At 41.7% G+C, this 19,891-nt stretch overlaps 1 protein-coding gene across 2 annotated transcripts; it reads right to left on the bottom strand.

Moving 5' to 3' along the window:
• Positions 1-12,167: 12,167 nt before the first annotated feature.
• LOC135549902 (interleukin enhancer-binding factor 2 homolog) lies at positions 12,168-19,514 on the bottom strand. Of its 2 annotated transcripts, none has more exons than XM_064980278.1 (15): positions 19,389-19,514; positions 18,830-18,889; positions 18,604-18,646; positions 18,222-18,326; positions 17,939-18,016; positions 17,721-17,823; positions 17,418-17,483; positions 17,050-17,166; positions 16,692-16,770; positions 16,307-16,394; positions 15,819-15,880; positions 13,735-13,849; positions 13,464-13,554; positions 13,198-13,366; positions 12,168-12,485 (listed from the first exon to the last, which is right to left on the bottom strand). In XM_064980278.1, the coding sequence occupies exons 1-14, from the start codon at positions 19,391-19,393 to the stop codon at positions 13,215-13,217; spliced, it is 1,164 nt and encodes a 387-aa protein (XP_064836350.1). In that variant the 5' UTR covers positions 19,394-19,514; the 3' UTR covers positions 12,168-12,485; positions 13,198-13,214. The 2 variants fall into 2 exon arrangements, with proteins under 2 accessions (XP_064836350.1, XP_064836349.1); XM_064980277.1 differs by having other exon boundaries at positions 13,186-13,366; positions 19,389-19,512.
• Between the last annotated feature and the right edge of the window lie 377 nt (positions 19,515-19,891).

Raw genomic sequence — 19,891 nt, 5'->3', positions numbered from 1 at the left:
TTGGGGGGCCGCATAGCCCTCCATGTGCTCGCCAGAGGTAGCCTGACTGCCATTAGGTACCGAGATGAGATCCTCAGACCCCTTGTGAGACCATATGCTGGTGCGGTTGGCCCTGGGTTCCTCCTAATGCAAGACAATGCTAGACCTCATGTGGCTGGAGTGTGTCAGCAGTTCCTGCAAGAGGAAGGCATTGATGCTATGGACTGGCCCGCCCGTTCCCCAGACCTGAATCCAATTGAGCACATCTGGGACATCATGTCTCGCTCCATCCACCAACGCCACGTTGCACCACAGACTGTCCAGGAGTTGGCGGATGCTTTAGTCCAGGTCTGGGAGGAGATCCCTCAGGAGACCATCCGCCACCTCATCAGGAGCATGCCCAGGCGTTGTAGGGAGGTCATACAGGCACGTGGAGGCCACACACACTACTGAGCCTCATTTTGACTTGTTTTAAGGACATTACATCAAAGTTGGATCAGCCTGTAGTGTGGTTTTCCACTTTATAATTTTGAGTGTGACTCCAAATCCAGACCTCCATGGGTTGATAAATTTGATTTCAATTGATAATTTTTGTGTGATTTTGTTGTCAGCACATTCAACTATATAAAGAAAAGAGTATTTAAGAATATTTCATTCATTCAGATCTAGGATGTGTTATTTTAGTGTTCCCTTTATTTTTTGAGCAGTGTATATCCCCTGTTCCTTCTGTCCTACAGTAAACCACTATCACTATCATCAGTCCTCTTCTTGTTTGCTGTGTGTGTGTCCCTGTCTTGCGTGTGGCAATAAATGTGTGTTCTGTACACCTGTCTCTTACTGGTAAATTATGTCCTCTTACCAGGACGCTGGGACAGTTGCAACTATATCTAAACCGGCACCTCTATCGGAGTCCACCGCCAGTAGGAAAAATACAATTCGGTGTTATTTGGTTTTCCAAAATCTATCCTGGCGGACCTTAAGGGTCCTTGAGGCAAATGTGTTCAGCATGAGGAAAGAAACCTACATACAAAGTTTCAATGTCAAGCTGGGCGACAGTTTTGAGTGAAACTGGTTATAACAGCATCACCTACAGGACAATCACTGCCATTCTATTTGACCAAGTTACTTGATTACATTTTAGTCACTTAGCAGACACTCTTATCCAGTGCGACTCACAGAAGCAATTACGGTTAAGTGCCTTGCTCAAGGGAACATCGACAGATTTTTCAACTAGTCAGCTCGGGGATTCAAACCACCAATCTTTCGGTTACTTGCCCAATGCTCTTAACAGCTAGGGTACCTGCCGCCCTAATGGCCTGTAGTTACCAACCTATGCTGGAGTCAACAACAAAAAAACACAGAGAACAAGAGTAGGCTTCACAGCTTTGCACTTTTTCTTTTATGCATGTTACCAAACAATTCCATGCACATTAAAACAAATAGGATTCTTTATTAAAAGTGCATGATTCATTCATCGTTATCAGCACTATCCAATTCCATGTATACAACACATAGGCTGGTTACTAATAGTTTTGCAACTTTCCATTGGCCCACAGACACACAATCCCACAATAGAAACAAGGCAACAGTAAACATGTGGTCCCCCACGAATGATGCACCCCCCCCCAGCACTGCTGGAAACAGTGAACACAATTGCACACATTTCTCTTCTGATTAAACAATTTGTTCATATTCTGTGAACAAAGCACTTAAACAATATTCACTGAAAATAATTGTATTTAAAGTTTTGCAAAAAGGGGTCCAAGATATCTAACTCAGGAACAAATGCAAGAAAATGATCTGAAGATCTGTAAATGTATTTGAGAATTTGATCATTGCTGTTCTGCTGTAGATATATTTCAACACAGATCCCCAAAATACTTGTACGCAATTGTGAAAAACTGTAATACTGGAGAGGAGTCACACATACACTATATATACAAAAGTATGTGGACACGCCTTCAAATTAGTACATTTGGCAATAGCTCACATCCATGCAATCTCCATAAAAAGATTGGCAGTAAAATGGCCTTACTGAAGAGTTCAGTGACTTTCAACGTAGCATCGTCATGGGATGCCCCCTTTCCAACAAGTCAGTTTGTTAAATTTCTGTGAAGCATTGGCTGGAGTGGTGTAATGCTCGTCTCCATCGAACTCTGGCGCAGTGGAAACGTGTTCTCTGGAGTGATGAATCACGCTTTCCCATCTGGCATTCCAACGGAAAAATATGGCTTTGGTGGATGCCAGGAGAATGCTACCTGCCCCAATGCATAGTGCATACTGTAAAGTTTGGTGGAGGAGGAATAATGATCTGGGGCTGTATTTCATGTTTTGGTCGAGGCCCATTAGTTCCAATGAAGGGAAATCAACGCTACAGCATACAATGACATTCTTGACAATTATGTGCTTCCAACTTTGTGGCAACAGTTTGGGGAAGGCCCTTTCCTGCTTCAGCATGGCAATGCCCCCGTGCACCCGATGCAAAAAGCGTGGTCCATACCAAAATGGTTTGTTGAGATCGGTGTGGAAGATCTTGACCGGCCTGCACAGAGCCCAGACGTAATTAGGGTTTGCGGCAACTTCTACCTCAGGTTCCTGACCCTGAAGGTCATTTCTGCTCATATGGATGAAAATGATCTTGTTTCTCTTTTAGCTCTAAGCTAATGACCAGTCTACACGGTATTTTGTTCTGGACAAAATACAAGTTAGCATCAACATGGTATGGAGCATGGCAAATATGGATGTGAGATGCGTAGATAAGCATCAACTGTGTGGCCAAAATCAAATGGAGGGCATACATCAACAGAGTCATTATTTTCTGTCACGTGATGGTAGTTCAAAACAATGTTGGTGCACATTTAACCATTTCTACCTTGGCACAAGTATATAGAAGGATTTGGTAAAAGTACTGTAATTAACCAAGCAGACTGTAAAGATCAACTAGCACCTGTTTAAATGGCACTCTTACTAGTCACCAATTTATGGTAATTTGATATGATATGACTGCAAGCTGATGATGTAGATTTGACATTATGTGATTCTGCCAGCAGCTGCATGTCCTTTCAGAGTTTCATTTAATTAGGACTATTATTGACACAGCGCCATTGAGAAACTGTTCCCGCTAGAGTGAGATACAAGATGAGTCACCAGCACGGCCGGCCCGCTCATTAGGCAGGATTAGGCGAACACTTATTATGGCAGATTGACGAGGGCGGCATCTTCTGAGCTTAACTGACCCAGACACACCTCCAACAACAACACATAAAGACTCACATAATTCTGCCCAAAAACAATTTCTCTCAACCAGTGGCATATGGGCTTTTTAGGTGAGGGCTGATGACGTCCTGTGATAAGCAGTGGCCGCTTTGTCAATGGTGCAAAATATTTAGCTTGTCCATTCCCAGCATGCCTCTCCGGGCATCGCTGCGGGACTCCCCCAAACATTCAGTCAAAAAGATCATTAACATAAATCAAGTAGCAGATATAGTATGTGGCCTTTTCTATAGCCTACAGGCCAGAGATAAAATACAGTGCCTTGCAAAAGTATTCGGCCCCCTTGAACTTTGCGACCTTTTGCCACATTTCAGGCTTCAAACATAAAGATATAAAACTGTATTTTTTGTGAAGAATCAACAACAAGTGGGACACAATCATGAAGTGGAACGACATTTATTGGATATTTCAAACTTTTTTAACTAATCAAAAACTGAAAAATTGGGCGTGCAAAATTATTCAGCCCCTTTACTTTCAGTGCAGCAAACTCTCTCCAGAAGTTCAGTGAGGATCTCTGAATGATCCAATGTTGACCTAAATGACTAATGATGATAAATACAATCCACCTGTGTGTAATCAAGTCTCCGTATAAATGCACCTGCACTGTGATAGTCTCAGAAGTCCGTTAAAAGCGCAGAGAGCATCATGAAGAACAAGGAACACACCAGGCAGGTCCGATATACTGTTGTGAAGAAGTTTAAAGCCGGATTTGGATACAAAAATATTTCCCAAGCTTTAAACATCCCAAGGAGCACTGTGCAAGCGATAATATTGAAATGGAAGGAGTATCAGACCACTGCAAATCTACCAAGACCTGGCCGTCCCTCTAAACTTTCAGCTCATACACGGAGAAGACTGATCAGAGATGCAGCCAAGAGGCCCATGATCACTCTGGATGAACTGCAGAGATCTACAGCTGAGGTGTGAGACTCTGTCTATAGGACAACAATCAGTCGTATATTGCACAAATCTGGCCTTTATGGAAGATTGGTAAGAAGAAAGCCATTTCTTAAAGATATCCATAAAAAGTGTTGTTTAAAGTTTACCACAAGCCACCTGGGAGACACACCAAACATGTGGAAGAAGGTGCTCTGGTCAGATGAAACTAAAATTGAACTTTTTGGCAAGAATGCAAAACGTTATGTTTGGCGTAAAAGCAACACAGCTCATCACCCTGAGCACACCATCCCCACTGTCAAACATGGTGGTGGCAGCATCATGGTTTGGGCCTGCTTTTCTTCAGCAGGGACAGGGAAGATGGTTAAAATTGATGGGAAGATGGATGGAGCCAAATACAGGACCATTCTGGAAGAAAAACCTGATGGAGTCTGCAAAAGACCTGAGACTGGGACGGAGATTTGTCTTCCAACAAGACAATGATCCAAAACATAAAGCAAAATCTACAATGGAATGGTTCAAAAATAAACATATCCAGGTGTTAGAATGGCCAAGTCAAAGTCCAGACCTGAATCCAATCGAGAATCTGTGGAAAGAACTGAAAACTGCTGTTCACAAATGCTCTCCATCCAACCTCACTGAGCTCGAGCTGTTTTGCAAGGAGGAATGGGAAAAAATTTCAGTCTCTCGATGTGCAAAACTGATAGAGACATACCCCAAGCGACTTACAGCTGTAATCGCAGCAAAAGGTGGCGCTACAAAGTATTAACTTAAGGGGGCTGAATAATTTTGCACGCCCAATTTTTCAGTTTTTGATTTGTTAAAAAAGTTTGAAATATCCAATAAATGTCGTTCCACTTCATGATTGTGTCCCACTTGTTGATTCTTCACAAAAAAAATACAGTTTTATATCTTTATGTTTGAAGCCTGAAAGGTTGCAAAGTTCAAGGGGGCTGAATACTTTTGCAAGGCACTGTATATGACAATGTAATGACACGGAAACTTTTTACATCATGCAGGTTTCTCCGATCAAATAGCCTAACCTAAATGGCACTCAATCAAATAAAAAATGTGTTGTCATGTTAACAAACAACATATCCTAAAAACAGGACAGGTCAAGGTAAAATGAACAATATGGAATGGACCAATCACAACTGTTGTCCAGGTGTTTCACCCCATTGTCATGATCAGTGGTTTCAAGTTTGTATCCCTCAATTGCTGATCGTAGCGAAAAAGAAAATACTTCTGCATTTCCGGCTGTTTAAAAACATTGCAAATAGGCTCACGATAACTCCTGATAAAGTTGGTTAGCTGATATTCAAAGCTTAAACAGACAAATTGTTTAGTCACATGAATCAGGACTGATAAAGTGAACGCAACGGCCTGTTTTACAAATGGTGGGCCTACCACATGGATGGGCATTCATAAAATTCCATTTGCGCTAACATGGTAGGCTCCACCCCAGTAAGCATGGTGTCTTTTGGACCTCTTTGTTTTTGGTGTTTTACAAACGGTAGGCTTACTATATAGTTGGGCATTCATAACATATTTCAACCAAAACTGTAGCCTACACCTCCGTAGGCACATACCGACACCGCCACCTTTTTGGCATCTTTTTTTGGTGCAGTTCCAGACCGGCTTTGATTTCTACATCCATTGGTTTTTGGTCCACAACAAATCTGAACCAATCTTAGACATCTATGTCTATGCATGTTACTACATCAAAGTGAATGGTGCATATTTTTACATAGTCTTCTTGGTATGTGTCATCATTGGCTTATCTGTTTTCAAATGGCTTTGGGCCTTGACACAATTTTCTATTAACAAATATTAGTTGGTTCAGATTTTGTCCAGCTTAGATTTGGCCTAAACATAGATGTCTATAAATTACTTATTTTCAACTTTCATTCAGAACCAATAATGTGCCTGATTTCAACATCCGGAAAATACATACTTTCAAATCTCTGAAAAATACATATTTTCAAGATGCTTTTTCAAAGTCCTGTAAAATATGTATTTTAAACATACAGAAATGACCTTTTCGCTTTTCATTCATAACCTAAACTGAACCTAACGGCAACGTCTGGAAAATACATATTTTAGACATCTTTACAACATAATTTGCTTACTGATGTTAAAAATATTTGTTAGTCTGATGTGATTGATGAGGAGCATCCAGATGCTGCACTTGATGAATTTATGAAATTGTTAAGGCTCCACGGATTGATGAGGAATTGAACAACTGTATGATTGAAAGAGATGGGGCAAAAGGAGTGACTAATAAGTCTGGCTGCACATCTGACTGGCTGATTTACTGCAAATTGAGAAATTATGTGACTAATCTCAACAAAAAGAAGAAACTGTGTTATGAAGCCAAGATCAATGATATGAAGAATGGTGGGGAAAACTTTGGAGTACTTTAAATGAAATTATGAGCAGAAAGACAAATTCAACACCATCTTTCATCAAATCAGATGGCTTATTCATCACAACACACGAAAAAATGTGATGTTGCCAATGATTTTAATGATTATTTCATTGGCAAAGTGGGAAAACTTAGGCAGGAACAACGAACAGTGAGCAATTCTATTCATGCATTAAAAAAAACAAATAATGAAAGAAAAGGAGTGCAAGTTTGAATTTTGTAAAGTTTGTGTGGGAGAGGTGGGAAAATGATTGGAATCGATCTGGGGCTGTATTTAGACGGAAAGCTACTGAGGATGGTAGCTGAGCCTAGAGGAAAGCCTTTGTCCTCAGGCCTGGAGGGAAGCCAAAGTAATTCAGCTACCCAAGAGTGGTAAAGCGTCCTTTACTGGTTCTAACAGCAGACCCATAAGCTTGCTTCCAGCTCTTAGAAAACTGTTGGAAAAAATTGTTTGACCAAATACAATACTATTTCTCAGTAAAAAAAATAACAACAGACTTTCATCATGCTTATAGGGAAGGGCACTCAACATGTACTGCGCTGACCCAAATGACTGATGATTGGTTGAAAGACATTGATAAGAAGATTGTGGGAGCTGTACTGTTAGCTTTCAGTGCAGCCTTTAATATTGTTGATCATAACCTGTTTTTGAAAAAAACGTATGTGCTACGGCTTTTCAACCTCAGCTCTGAATCCACGATATGGCAATCTATCTAATAGAACTCAGAGGGTTTTCTTTAATGGAAGCTTCTCTAATGTCAAATGTTACGTTTCCCCAGTTTCTGTGTTGTTCTGGGTGTGTGTGTATGTGTGTATTTCAGGAAATGGAATCCTAGATTCCCCAATCAGCTGATTGGTCGGCCCCATCACTGATTGGAGCTCTGACCTGGCCCTCTCGTCAGGGGAAACAGCTGGCTTATCAATTACCGACTCCTTCTGCAGCTTGAGAAGCCAGTGTTCCTGCCCCAGGGGAGAGAGCTTCTTTGTATGTTCTGTGTTGGTTGTTGGTCTGTATAAGAAGTTGAAAGTATTTTGTAGCCGCTCCTGCAGAGGTATGTGTATGCCATAGGAATTCGTGTTTTTGGTTTATTGAAATTGTTCACTAGGTATTGGTGAATTATTCCGTTTCATTTGATTCCAGGGGGGAGGGGAGCGCACCTTGGGAATGTTTAGGCAAGAGGGCTGCAGGCATACATTACCCGTAGTATTTAATCTGCTTATGCACACTAGGTAAGACCTGGGCGAACCACCCCCTGTATTTTGGTTAGCGCGCCAGGTGGTGCTAAGATTAGGTAGGCAGGTAAGGTAGGAGAGGGGACTCTAACTTTTACTTTCTTTGCTTTGATTCCATCCAGCCCCCTTTCCACACATTACAGTGTTAAGGAAATAAATTCCCTGTAAAACGTTCATTTTTTCTGCCTCTGTCGTCCTTCCCCGCACCTACGATCACATACTTTTTCACTCCACGGGGAGTCAAGTTGTAGCAGGGTGTTCCCTTCGCCAAGAGGCATACGTAACATCAAACATGCAAAGTGGGGTGTACCACAGGGCAGCTCTCTAGGCCCTCTACTCTTTTCTATTTTACCAATGACCTGCCACTGGCATTAAACAAAGTATTTGTGTCCATGTATACTGATGATTCAACCATATACGCATCAGCAACCACAGCTAATGAAGTTACTGAAACCCTTAGAGTTGCAGACTGTTTTGGATTGGGTGGCCAGTAATAAACTGGTCCTGAACATCTTTAAAACTAAGAACATTATATGTGGTACAAATCATTCCTTAAGTTCTAGACTTCAGCTGAATCTAGTAATGAATGGTATGGCTGTTGAACAAGTTGAGGAGACTAAATTACTTGGCATTACCTTAGATTGTAAACTGTCATGGTCAAAACATATAGATTCAATGGTTGTAAAGATGGGGAGAGGTCTAGAAATAATAAAGACATGCTCTGCTTTTTTTACACCACACTCCAAAAAGCAAGTTCTGCAGGCTCTAGCTTTGTCATCTTGATTATTGTCCAGTCATGTGGTCCAGTGCTGCAAGGAAAGACCTAGTTAAGCTGCAGCAGGCCCGGAACAGAGCGGCACGTTTTGCTCTTAATATTGTAATCAGAGGGCTGATATAAGTACTATGCATGCCAGTCTCTCTTGGCTAAGAGTTGAGGAGAGGCTGACTGCGTAACTTATTTTTATAAGAAACAATGTGTTGAAAATCCCAAATAGTTTGCATTGTCAATTTACACACACACTTATCCCACGAGGGGTCTTTTCAGTCTCCAAATCCAGAACAAATTCAAGAAAGTGCACAGTATTATATAGAGCCCTTATTGCATGGAACATCCTTCAATCTCATACTGCTCAAATAAACAGCAAACCTGGTTTCAAAAAACATAAAGCAACACCTTGCCTCTCCTCTATTTGACCTAGATAGTTTGTGTGTATGCATTGATATGTAGGCTGTGCGTACCTTTTTAAATAATGTATGTAGTTCTGTCCTTGAGCTGTTCTTGTCTATTGATATTATTTAATTCTGTATTATGTTTCAAGTCTTGTGTGGACCCCAGGAAGTGTAGGAGCTGCTTTTGCAAGAGCTAATGGGGATACTAATAAAATACCAAATACTGGGACTGCAATAGTTTTGCAGGGAGGCATCTTTTGGTCGCACCTAGGGCGGCAGAATGGAAAGGACCGGCCCTGGTCACCAGGACAGTGATTATAGAGTGGAGGTGTCAAATTTCACCCCTGTAGATTTTCAAACTTTTCATCCTCTGAATTAGTGTCTGATCTGGACCTGAGATGTTAAAAGGTTGCACTGCGTATGGAACCAGGATTCTCTGAATCGGAACAGATGAGATAGCGCTCACTCTATGGGAAATACTTATTGGAAAATGTATTTAAGGCTTCATGGACTAAATGTCCAGGATTTCAGCCAATGACAAGTAAGACTGTTCATGCTGCCTCCAAATGCTCTACAAGAGTAGTTTGTGAACAATTATTCCCATTTTCTGCACTATTTTAATAAGAGTCTGAGTGAGGGTGTTGCATCTAGGCTACTCTCAGCACACAATTGTGTCTCTTTACATCAATTTAACTTCATCCTCTCAGACCAGGGGCACATGTATGAATTGATGGTTGGATCAGAATCGCCATTATAATCATTGCCCAGAATGGAGAATTAAGTAAAACCACAAGTCCAAATCCCTTTCTCCATCCATAGCTAATTTAGGAAAGGGACAATTTTAGCTAGCTGGCTAACTAGCCTTTGGAGGACAACACAACACGATGCAACACTTAATATGTTACTGTCCATGAGGTATGCTCTCAATGGGATTTAATAGGAGTGATGCCAAATCCAAAACTGGCTTCCCCCACCTTTTTGTTGTTGTGCCAGAACCATTCACAGTTGAGCTCGCTCAGTTTAGCTCAATACTGATTGAATAATTTTTTTATATTCCCTTGCCTTCAATGCAACGGGCGGCAACAATGTCATACTCGTTTGGACCAGACAGCATCAGAAAGAAGGCCTGCATGTAGAGAGGAGCAGCTGTGTGAGTCAATGGGATCCGAGATTCCGAGCACCAGCTTTATTCGACTGAGTAAACTGCTTCACATCCCAGTCAACCTCCTGCAGGGGGGAAATAGGCCGTTCCAGGCAATTACTTCAGAAAGGAGGGAAATGGAAAGTGAACACAAGATGTGGCATTTACAGGTGTGACTTAGTTGTTGGAAAATTGGAAGGCTGTCACGTTTGTTTGAAAAGGAGCTGATCTTTGTAATCCAACAACTACAATATAGCTAAAGGACATGGGCTTGGATACTTAATAAGGCCTATCCAGTTTATCAGATATGATTAAACTGTAGTGCTTTACCACCACACACTGTCACTGTTGTATTCTAAAATAATGTTTCTCTTATAATCAGCATTGGAAATGTATTTTTCCTTTGTACATTTCACATAGACAAGTCAGGGTTTAGTCCCAACCAGGGCCTAAACCCATGCTACTGTCAACCCAACACTTTAGCTGTAAAGCCAAGAGGTCTGAATATCTGGACGAGGTCACTGTTGGGTTAATAAGGTCTACTGGATCAAAAACAAGATCACTTGGCCATCTGGAACACAGACACTAATTCACTGCAGCTAATTGGCTAAATTCACTCAGTAAACACACCATTGGATGGACTTGAACAGTCTGGTAAAAGCAACAGAAAACAGAGCAGGCACATAAAGTGCATGATGGCTTTCCAGATACTCTGTTATTCAATTAGTCTGTCTGCGTAAACCTTCAGAAGTGAAACAGATTGGTCAGGGAACAAACGCTCACTTCTCTGCTATAATCGCAGATGTGAGCAGTTTTCGGGCACAAAATGGCTTCCGTGTGTCATCCAGCTACATATTAGAGCTGGATGAGGTAACACAGAGACCAATAATAAAGCATTATACATAAGAATGCAATCTAATATCATGAATATCCTGTTTCTGAATAAAGTCTTAAAGAATAGAATTAGGATATATGGTAAATGATAAGATCATGGTACAGTGTGATGAGCTTGAATTGGAGAGTTGATCGATAGACCATAAAGGGGGATTTCAGCAAAAGGTGGTTGAGCTTGGCTGCCATATGCAATATCCTTTACTCTGATGCCACCTACAGGCATGCGGTGCTACTTGTGGCTGGTCCTCAGTTGTTCTAATGTTATGCCGTCTTCTTCAGTTAGATCATTAGACCCTACTATATTACTTTAAGTCCTAATTCAATTGTGGTAACTTCAACTTCAAAATGAGAAAGTAGAATTAGAATACAGGTCAGGGAGTTGGTCAACCATGGCTTTCCAGTGTGGTGAATAGATAGTGTAAAACAATGAATTTGAAGAATTTATCTGCATTTAGTTTTAGAGGAAGTATTCCATACATTTGTCAAATTAACTGCCAATATGCCAACATTTCATTCAAACAATGCAGTCAATCCACAGCCATTCATTGGCTGAAATCAGTTGACGATAGGGACTATTTATATAGAAAATGTGTATAAAACCTGTATAAACTGTATTTATAACTATATGACAACATTTTATGTTGACTATAATACCATTACAATTTCTGATACATCCCATGCCTTACTTTTATGTTCCTGCATAAGTAGAAGCAGGTAACACCACACCATTGCCCCTACTGCCATTCATTCCAATTTGACTGGTTTTGGACTTCTCCCTGACCAAGATGGATGCCATTTTCACCATATTATGGACTTTGAGGGTTTAGTGACATATCCCCTCTAGTCATTTCACAGAATCTCTATGATACCATTTGAAAGATCCAGGTATTTTCCAGAAGTATCTTAAATCTGAACTGCAAAACAGCATTTAATTTGAACTGTGCTTCAATAAAGTATCAAATAAAACATTAACAAGTTTATCAAATTTGGGGTACAGACTGGTTCTGTGGAGGTAATTACACATTCTATGACCAGATCTAAAAATGATGTACGTGTATTCGCACAAGCATGGGGCTTATGTATTCCACCCATCCATCCACACATTTGAAAATAGGGATATGCATTTCTAAATGTATACATTTACATAAAGAGGCATTTTAAAATAAAGGAGTTGTTTAATTTAGTCATCATTGCTGTTACAAAGTAAAAACCACACAAACACACGGAATACAATTTGAGTGACACCCGCCCCTTTTGAGAAGATCATGAATTGAATTTTTGTTGAGGGCGTTGAGGGACCAGTAACAGTCTATATGCAAGTCTGTCCGTCCAGTTGGCGCACTTTGGTCCAGGTCAATGCAGTCAATTCATGATTAGTGGACATGAACTTCAATGAAGGACAAATGGGCGAGTGAAGGGTTTCCAAAAGGGTCAGGGGTAAACGATTGTTTAAAAGTCGTGGCACAGGATCCTCTGGATGGCAACAAGAGGAGAAAAATAAAATGTTGTTAAGCCTAAGAGCACATTGTATGGGTAAAAGCCTAAGAGCACATTGTATGGGTAAAAGGGTGAATTGGATCCCACCACTAACACCATTTGGCCTTCTGTCACTCGCAAAGCTAATGGCGCTGCCCGTCTCCCATTAACCCTTGACCTTTTTGTCTTACTAGAGAGGATATCTGGCACAACCATCACTCTGCCCACGGGGTTAGAATTGAAGTTGAACTTGGGGTGGTTCTCAAAGACAAAATAATATCCTTCGCAAACCCTCTCCTATTATAATCTGTGTAAAGCAGAGTTGATTTTGCTGAATTCTTGCCAATAACACTGATATAGTAGATGGTGCTATGCACTATGGCACCATGCAGTACTATCGCTGGCTAGTCTCTCTTGCTGGTGAGTTGATGTGTGGCAACACTGCTAGTTGGCTACATAGTTTACTTTGTTATGACTTGGTATTACAATGATTCTTTCCATAAACAAAAAAAGTTATGTTGATTTTGTTAACTCAATGAGATTTTCAACTAGCATCTAATTTATAGAACGTTATGATTCTAGCTAACTATGGCTTAAGTTAGCTAATGCGCTAACAAAGCTACTGTAGGAGCTGTAACAAGCTAGGCACCTAGCTAGCCTGGTAATGAGCCTGTTTTTTTTGACTGGCTACTGGTACCTGGCAGCTCACCACCTTCCGGGTCCTTCTCATTCCTGTGTCTCCATGCTTTCATCCTCAACATCTCCTCCTTCCTCCAGCGCCTCATCCTCCTCTTCCTTCCTCTCTGGCGGCTTCTCGTAGGCCTTCTCGGAGGGTGTGACGATCACGCCGTCCCAGGTGGACATTTCCGAAGCCAGGTCTGGGAGAGTGAGGTAGATTTGTTTAATGTTTACTTTGAAAAAATGGTGTGTGTGTGTGTGTGAGAGTGAGCACACGCGAGAGAATGAGAGACTCACAGCTGGCATCACCCTCCAGGCCCAGGATTTTCCTGTACCCTCCATGAGAGAGCACCCTCACCAATGTCTGAGCAGTGAAACACACCATGTCCTACAAAACAAACACACTTTCAATTCACATACCTCAATGTGATTAATCTGACAATAATCCTAACCAAACACATATGATCACGGAAATGAATTTAGTGTTTTAGTGCTGGCGCAAACCCTGTCACCAGGACCAAGGTTCCCCACCCCTGCACCATGAAGGCAGCTAAAGCGAAATTATTACTTGCTGCTCGAGGGTCATGACGGTGTGCACCCGGAAGTTTCCACTCTCACAGGGGTCAGTGATGCCTACTGAGCCTGGCAGGAAAAGTCCAGCGGCTAACATCTGTAGGCAGCGCCTGAAAAGAGCAACAAACAAAAATTAAGAATCAAGAATGGCCTTTTCCCCCTTTATTCAGATTACAACATCTCACTTTCGAAAGGATGGGACAAAAAACGAACAAAATAACTATATAGTATGTATAAACTGGAAGTAGAAGCCTAAGTGTTGTTGTCCATTAGTTTACTCCAACGGGAGGGCGTAGTACATTTATGGGAAAATATACACAGTGCATTCAGAAAGTATTCAGACCCCTTGACCTTTTCACATTTTGTTACGTTACAGGTTAATTCTAAAAATGATTAAATAGTTTCCCCCCGGAAATCTACACACCATAGCCCATAATGACAAAGCAAAAACAGATTATATATTTTCTTGTAAATGTATAAAAAATAAAAAAGGAAACATTACATTTACATAAGTATTCAGACCCATTAGTCAGTACTTTGTTGAAGTAACTTTGGCAGCGATTACAGCTTTGAGTCTCCTTGGATATGACGCCACAAGCTTGGCACACCTGTATTTCTCCCATTATTCTCTGCAGATGGGGAGCGTTCCTGCACAGCTATTTTCAGGTCTCTCCAGAGATGGTCGATCGGGTTCAAGTGTGGGCTTTGGCTCTGGCCACTCCTGCATTGTTTTGACTGTGTGCTTAGGGTCGTTGTCCTGTTGGAAGGTGAACCTTAGCCCCTGTCTGAGGTCCTGAGCGCTCTGGAGCAGGTTTTCATGAAGGATCACTCTGTACTTTGCTCATCTTTCCCTCAATCCTGACTCGTCTCCCAGTCCATGCCGCTGAAAAACATCAATACAGCATGATGCTGCCACCACCGTAGGGATGGTGCCAGGTTTCCTCCAGACATGACACTTAGCATTCAGGCCAAAGAGTTCAATCTTGGTTTCATCAGACAAGAGAATCTGGTTTCTCATGGTCTGAGTCCTTTAGGTGTCTTTTAGCAAACTCCAAGCGGGCGGTCATGTGCCTTTTACTGAGGAGTGGCTTCCGTCTGGCCACTCAACCATAAAAGCCTGATTGGTGGAGTGCTGCAGAGATGGTTGTCATTCTGGAAGGTTTACCCATCTCCACAAAGGAACGCTGGAGTTCTGTCAGAGTGACCATCGGATTCTTAGTCACCTCCCTGACCAAGGCCTTTCTCCCCCGATTGCTCAGTTTGGCCAGGAAGCCAGCTCTAAAAGAGTCTTGATGGTTCCCAACTTCTTCCATTTAAGAATGATGGAGGCTACTGTGTTCTTGGGGACTTCATTGCTGCAGACATTTTTTGGTACCCGTCACCAGATCTATGCCTCAACACAATGGACATCTCCTTTGACCTCGTGGTTTGGTTTTAGCTCTGACATGCACGGTCAACTGTGGGACCTTATATAGACAGGTGTGTGCCTTTCCAAATCATGTCCAATCAATTGAATTTACCACAGGTGGACTCCAATCAAGTCGTAGAAACATCTAAAGGATGATCAATGGAAACAGGATACACCTGAGCTCAATTTCGAGTGCCATAGCAAAGGGTCTGCATGCTTATGCAAATAAGGGTTCTGTTAATATATATATATATATATATATATATTTTTTTTTTACAAATTAGCAAAAAGAATTCAACAACCTGTTTTTGCTTCATCATTACATGGTATTGTGTATAGATTGGAGACATTTATTAATTTAATCCATTTTAGAATAAGTCGGTAATGTAACAAAATGTGGAAAAGGGGAAATGGTCTGAATACTTTCCGATTGCAAAAATAGGCACCGCCAGCAACGTATCAAAAATTGAGACACTGTCAACAAAGACACCTCCAGTTGAAAAACAATTTGGTGCATACACTTAAGGAAATATGGGTGCCTAATACAAAATGATAGTGGAATGTGGTATGAAATACATGTATAACAGAAAAAAGTACTATATCTAATAGTAAGTTGTAAGAAAACAACCTCAGATACATCGAGCACTGACTGAGGGAATGGGGAGGCTCACCTGTAAGCCACATTGAGTGACAAGGGCTGTCTGGAGGGGTTATTCATGACTGCAGAATGACCCTGAGAAGACACACATGAAACGCTTTTCATTTCTTATTCATCCTTTAGATATGAAGTGATGCGATACAAGCTTTCAGTTAGAGTCAATACGATAACAAAGACAGAAAATCAGACAAAACATATTAGCCAGGGGACTTGCTCTGTGTGTGGTAATCCACAACAAATGAATAGCTAAATCATCCATTATCATGCCTCTCCAAGTGCCAACGTTCACCAGTATCACATGCTATTGATTCACGAGTAGTTGTGTTAATGGTAGGCGTAGCGTCCTCACCAGTATATCCAGTATAACTGAACATTAGCAACACTACGGTGAAAGCAGTGGGCTTACTAGTATCACATGTTAAGTGCCGAGTGATGATAATGGTGGGTGTAGTGACCAAACCAGTACATCCAGTGCAACTATGGTCAGTGCAATTGACTCACCAGTAGATCCAGTATCCAGGGGGTGAGAGGCTCGAACCCGGGGAAACGCACCCTCAGATCCTTCAGCAGGCGAATCAGCACTTTCACCCTAAATAACAGCAGCAAACAGGACATGAGTAAGACTTTTAAGTTAAAGGATCAAGTTAGTCGGCGCCAACTTGATCCTTGAAGGGAGACGGTATTTTTCAAGACAAAGGCCATGATGACTGAAACATTTAGATTAAAAAGCCTCCCTCTATTCCCCCTTGACGTGAAAAAAAAGAAGCCTGAGGTGTAAGGACCTACTACAAAAACTTGGAACACATTCTGAGGAGATATCGGTTTGGGAGGGTAAACCAGGTGAGTGGTAAAAGACTAAAAGGTTAAGGGTAAAACGGTGACTTACGTAGACTGGGAGGCGTTCTCCTCAAACCAGCGGGCATGGCGGATGGCAGCCAGAGCACTCTGCAGCACCTTGATGTCCACTGGGGAGAAAGAGACCATATCAAGATCAACACCAATGTGACCACTGACAGCAGTGTTTCCCAAACTCAGTCCTGGGACCATCTACTTTAAGACACACACTCTTCCTCCAGTCTACAATGACTGCTTATGTATGTATGACTGTTTGCCAATCCCAGTGAATCTAAGTGAGTGTTTTGACTTATTTCTGTAGCTCTATGAGTGTACTTATGTTGCAGCTCATGTTTACATTCTATCACATTGTACTGCGTCTTTGTGTGTGGGTTTCTGTCTCCACTTACAGTGCAGTTCAGGGTCCAGCTTGCGCAGGTTGGGGGGAACGGTGGTGATGAGGATTTTCACTGTGGCATCGGCAGAGCTGATCTCAAAGCCTGTCTCATTGGTCAGCATGGACAGAACTAGGACACAGAGCGGCAGTCACTTGGCAACATTGGATCATAACCACTGAAAATTGAGAATATCCCATTACCCAGTGTGCCTACATTATCCTTCTACTTTGTATGAACTCATCACTAAACAACATGGCATGACAAATTAATAAAGCTAAATATGAGTAAAATGTATGCTATTGAAAGCAAAATCTAACTTCTGTGACTGATGTTTCACTGTGGCTACATGAAAACAAATGTAACTGTGTAATATAGGTCACCTTCAGCAGGGTCTTGTGTGCGAAGGGTCTCCACCACTTTGTTGCCGAGAGCTGCGACGGCCTCCACTGCAAGAGAGAGAACTTCCATTATGAGGGTTCAGCACACCCAATAGACGCAATTTCAAAAATGGCTGCTCTGGGAAATACAGTCCAGAATGAGGACTAATTCGTATTATAACCCAGCAAAGATGCAAAATGCTGTGCAGCAATCAACATCATAGACACTATGCTGACATCTGAAGACCAGTTAATGAATGTACAACTGGGCTTTGCTTTGTTGGGTCACACACACACACAACTCACATGTGGGCAAGATCTTGAGGATGACCACCAAGTCAGCGACGTTGTGTCCCGTTGTCATGGTGCCTTTCTTGTATGAGCCTACCTGACGTACCTCTTCAATTTGCTGGAATGAGAGGAGAAAGCAATTCCCATTGTTATTGTACATGGCTAAATATGTTATCCAATACAGATGCATATCCATTTTGGCACGCTAATCTCTACCAAGCTCTGGAACTCACCACTTCAAAGTTGCCGGGGGCGACGATGAGGTTGTCGATGACGTTGTTGATCTTGGTGACCAGGGACAAGATAGAGGACTGAAAGTCAGAGCAGAGAGTTTGCATGGAGTCAACTGAAAGACTTCTATGGTGGCATAGTGTAGGAGTGTTTTTTAACACATAGCTGAAAGGAATATGTCGCTGTGTGCATACAACAGTTTGACTGAAATGATCCAGCGAGCGTGATTTGACCGAGGGAAGTGTGTTGAATGTTTAAGAGAGAGAGAATGTATGTGTTCTCCACCTGCTCTGCGGGTGTAGGACTGAGGTCCTGGTTCCTCTTCAGTAGACACTCGCTAAAGGCAGTCTCATCCGCTGCTGGCTTTACTCTGGGGAAGGCCATCTCACACTGGGGGAACCAGAGAGACAACTTAGCACTGTCCACTCGACATCCCTATCTGCGCTACTGTATTACTTTGACAAGATCCCTGTTGTTTCGACTAGAGCATTACTAGACCATTGTGTGTGTTTGTGTGTGTCTGTATGTGAGCTGATATCCATTGATTATAATCTGTCTTTATGGTCATACTCTTTGTTTACTTCAATTCATGTGAGCTACATGCTGCACCACTTCAACGTAACCCTTGGTGCATGAGTATGGGAAGGATGCTTGGCATAATACTCACCACATAGAAGTCAAAGGGAATGTGGGGGACAAATGGCCGATACCTGAAACAAGGGACAAGGAAACATCAATGTATCTTATATTGTGCCAGACATTCTTCTATGAATTTCAGTTGGCAAAGTGACCTCATGAATCTTGAATCTCATAGGCCTAAATCATACAATGGACAGGTTAAATGTACAGTTGTGGGCATTATTATGTTAGCAACTGGCTAACTGGCTACTCACCCTTGCACCAGTCCTCCACGTGAGCCGAACCGGCCACCACGGCCCCTGCCCCTATCGCCTCTGAAATTGATTACATTATTAATATAGTTAGTTGAGTGATCGAAATTACCACATTAACTAAATTGCGTTAGAAGCAGCAGCAGCTAGCCAGATGACTAGCTAGCTGCTACTATAGCATAGCATGAATAGCTACTGACTGTTTGTTCATTCATTCGTCCATTGATTTTACTTAGACAAAACAAAGCACCTTTAGCTAGGTAGCTAATAAAGGGCGCTAGCTAGCAAATCATACACTAGTTAGCAAGATAGTTGATGGATATCTCTGTAGATAGGTAGCTATAATAGCTTCTAGTTAGTCATCAGATAAGCTATGATACAGGCCACCTGGCTAACAAAGTGGGCTAGCTGGGCTAACGTTAGCACGCTACACGTAAACTAGCTAATAATGCAAACCCCTCTAAACCACCCCTTTAAATTCCATATGTCTATAACTGTCTTATAATTGGATACTGTATAGATATAGTCCAACATTACGGTCTTATCAAATGCATGAAATTACCTCATTGCGTACGACGTTTTGATGTTTTAATGTAGATATTCACAGAGAAATCACCAGCATCCAACGCCGGTCAGCTAGACTACTAGATGGAGTACAGCTATGGACGGAAGTCAGGGCCCAAAATGCAACTAACTACCTGTTGCTAACTGCAAAAAAAAAATGCCGGCATGCAGACCGCCATCAGAAAAACTGAATAAATAGCTAGGATCTTGCTATATCAACAGTAGCAGAGTGGCGCAGCGGAAGCGTGCTGGGCCCATAACCCAGAGGTCGATGGATCGAAACCATCCTCTGCTAAATATTTTCCTGAAATCTAACAAATATAGTTACTTGTTACATTTTTACTTTCTTTCGATTAATGTTCAAATACATACAGTACCAGTCAGAAGTTTGGAATCGCCTACTCATTCAAGGGTTTTTTCTTTATTTGTACTATTGTACTATTGTAGAATAATAGTGGAGACATCAACACTATGAAATAACACATGGAATCACGTAGTAAC

The sequence above is a fragment of the Oncorhynchus masou genome, chromosome 12 (genome assembly GCF_036934945.1).
Source record: "Oncorhynchus masou masou isolate Uvic2021 chromosome 12, UVic_Omas_1.1, whole genome shotgun sequence".
Taxonomy (NCBI): Eukaryota; Metazoa; Chordata; class Actinopteri; order Salmoniformes; family Salmonidae; genus Oncorhynchus; species Oncorhynchus masou.
This window is presented reverse-complemented; position numbering and strand designations above follow the sequence as displayed.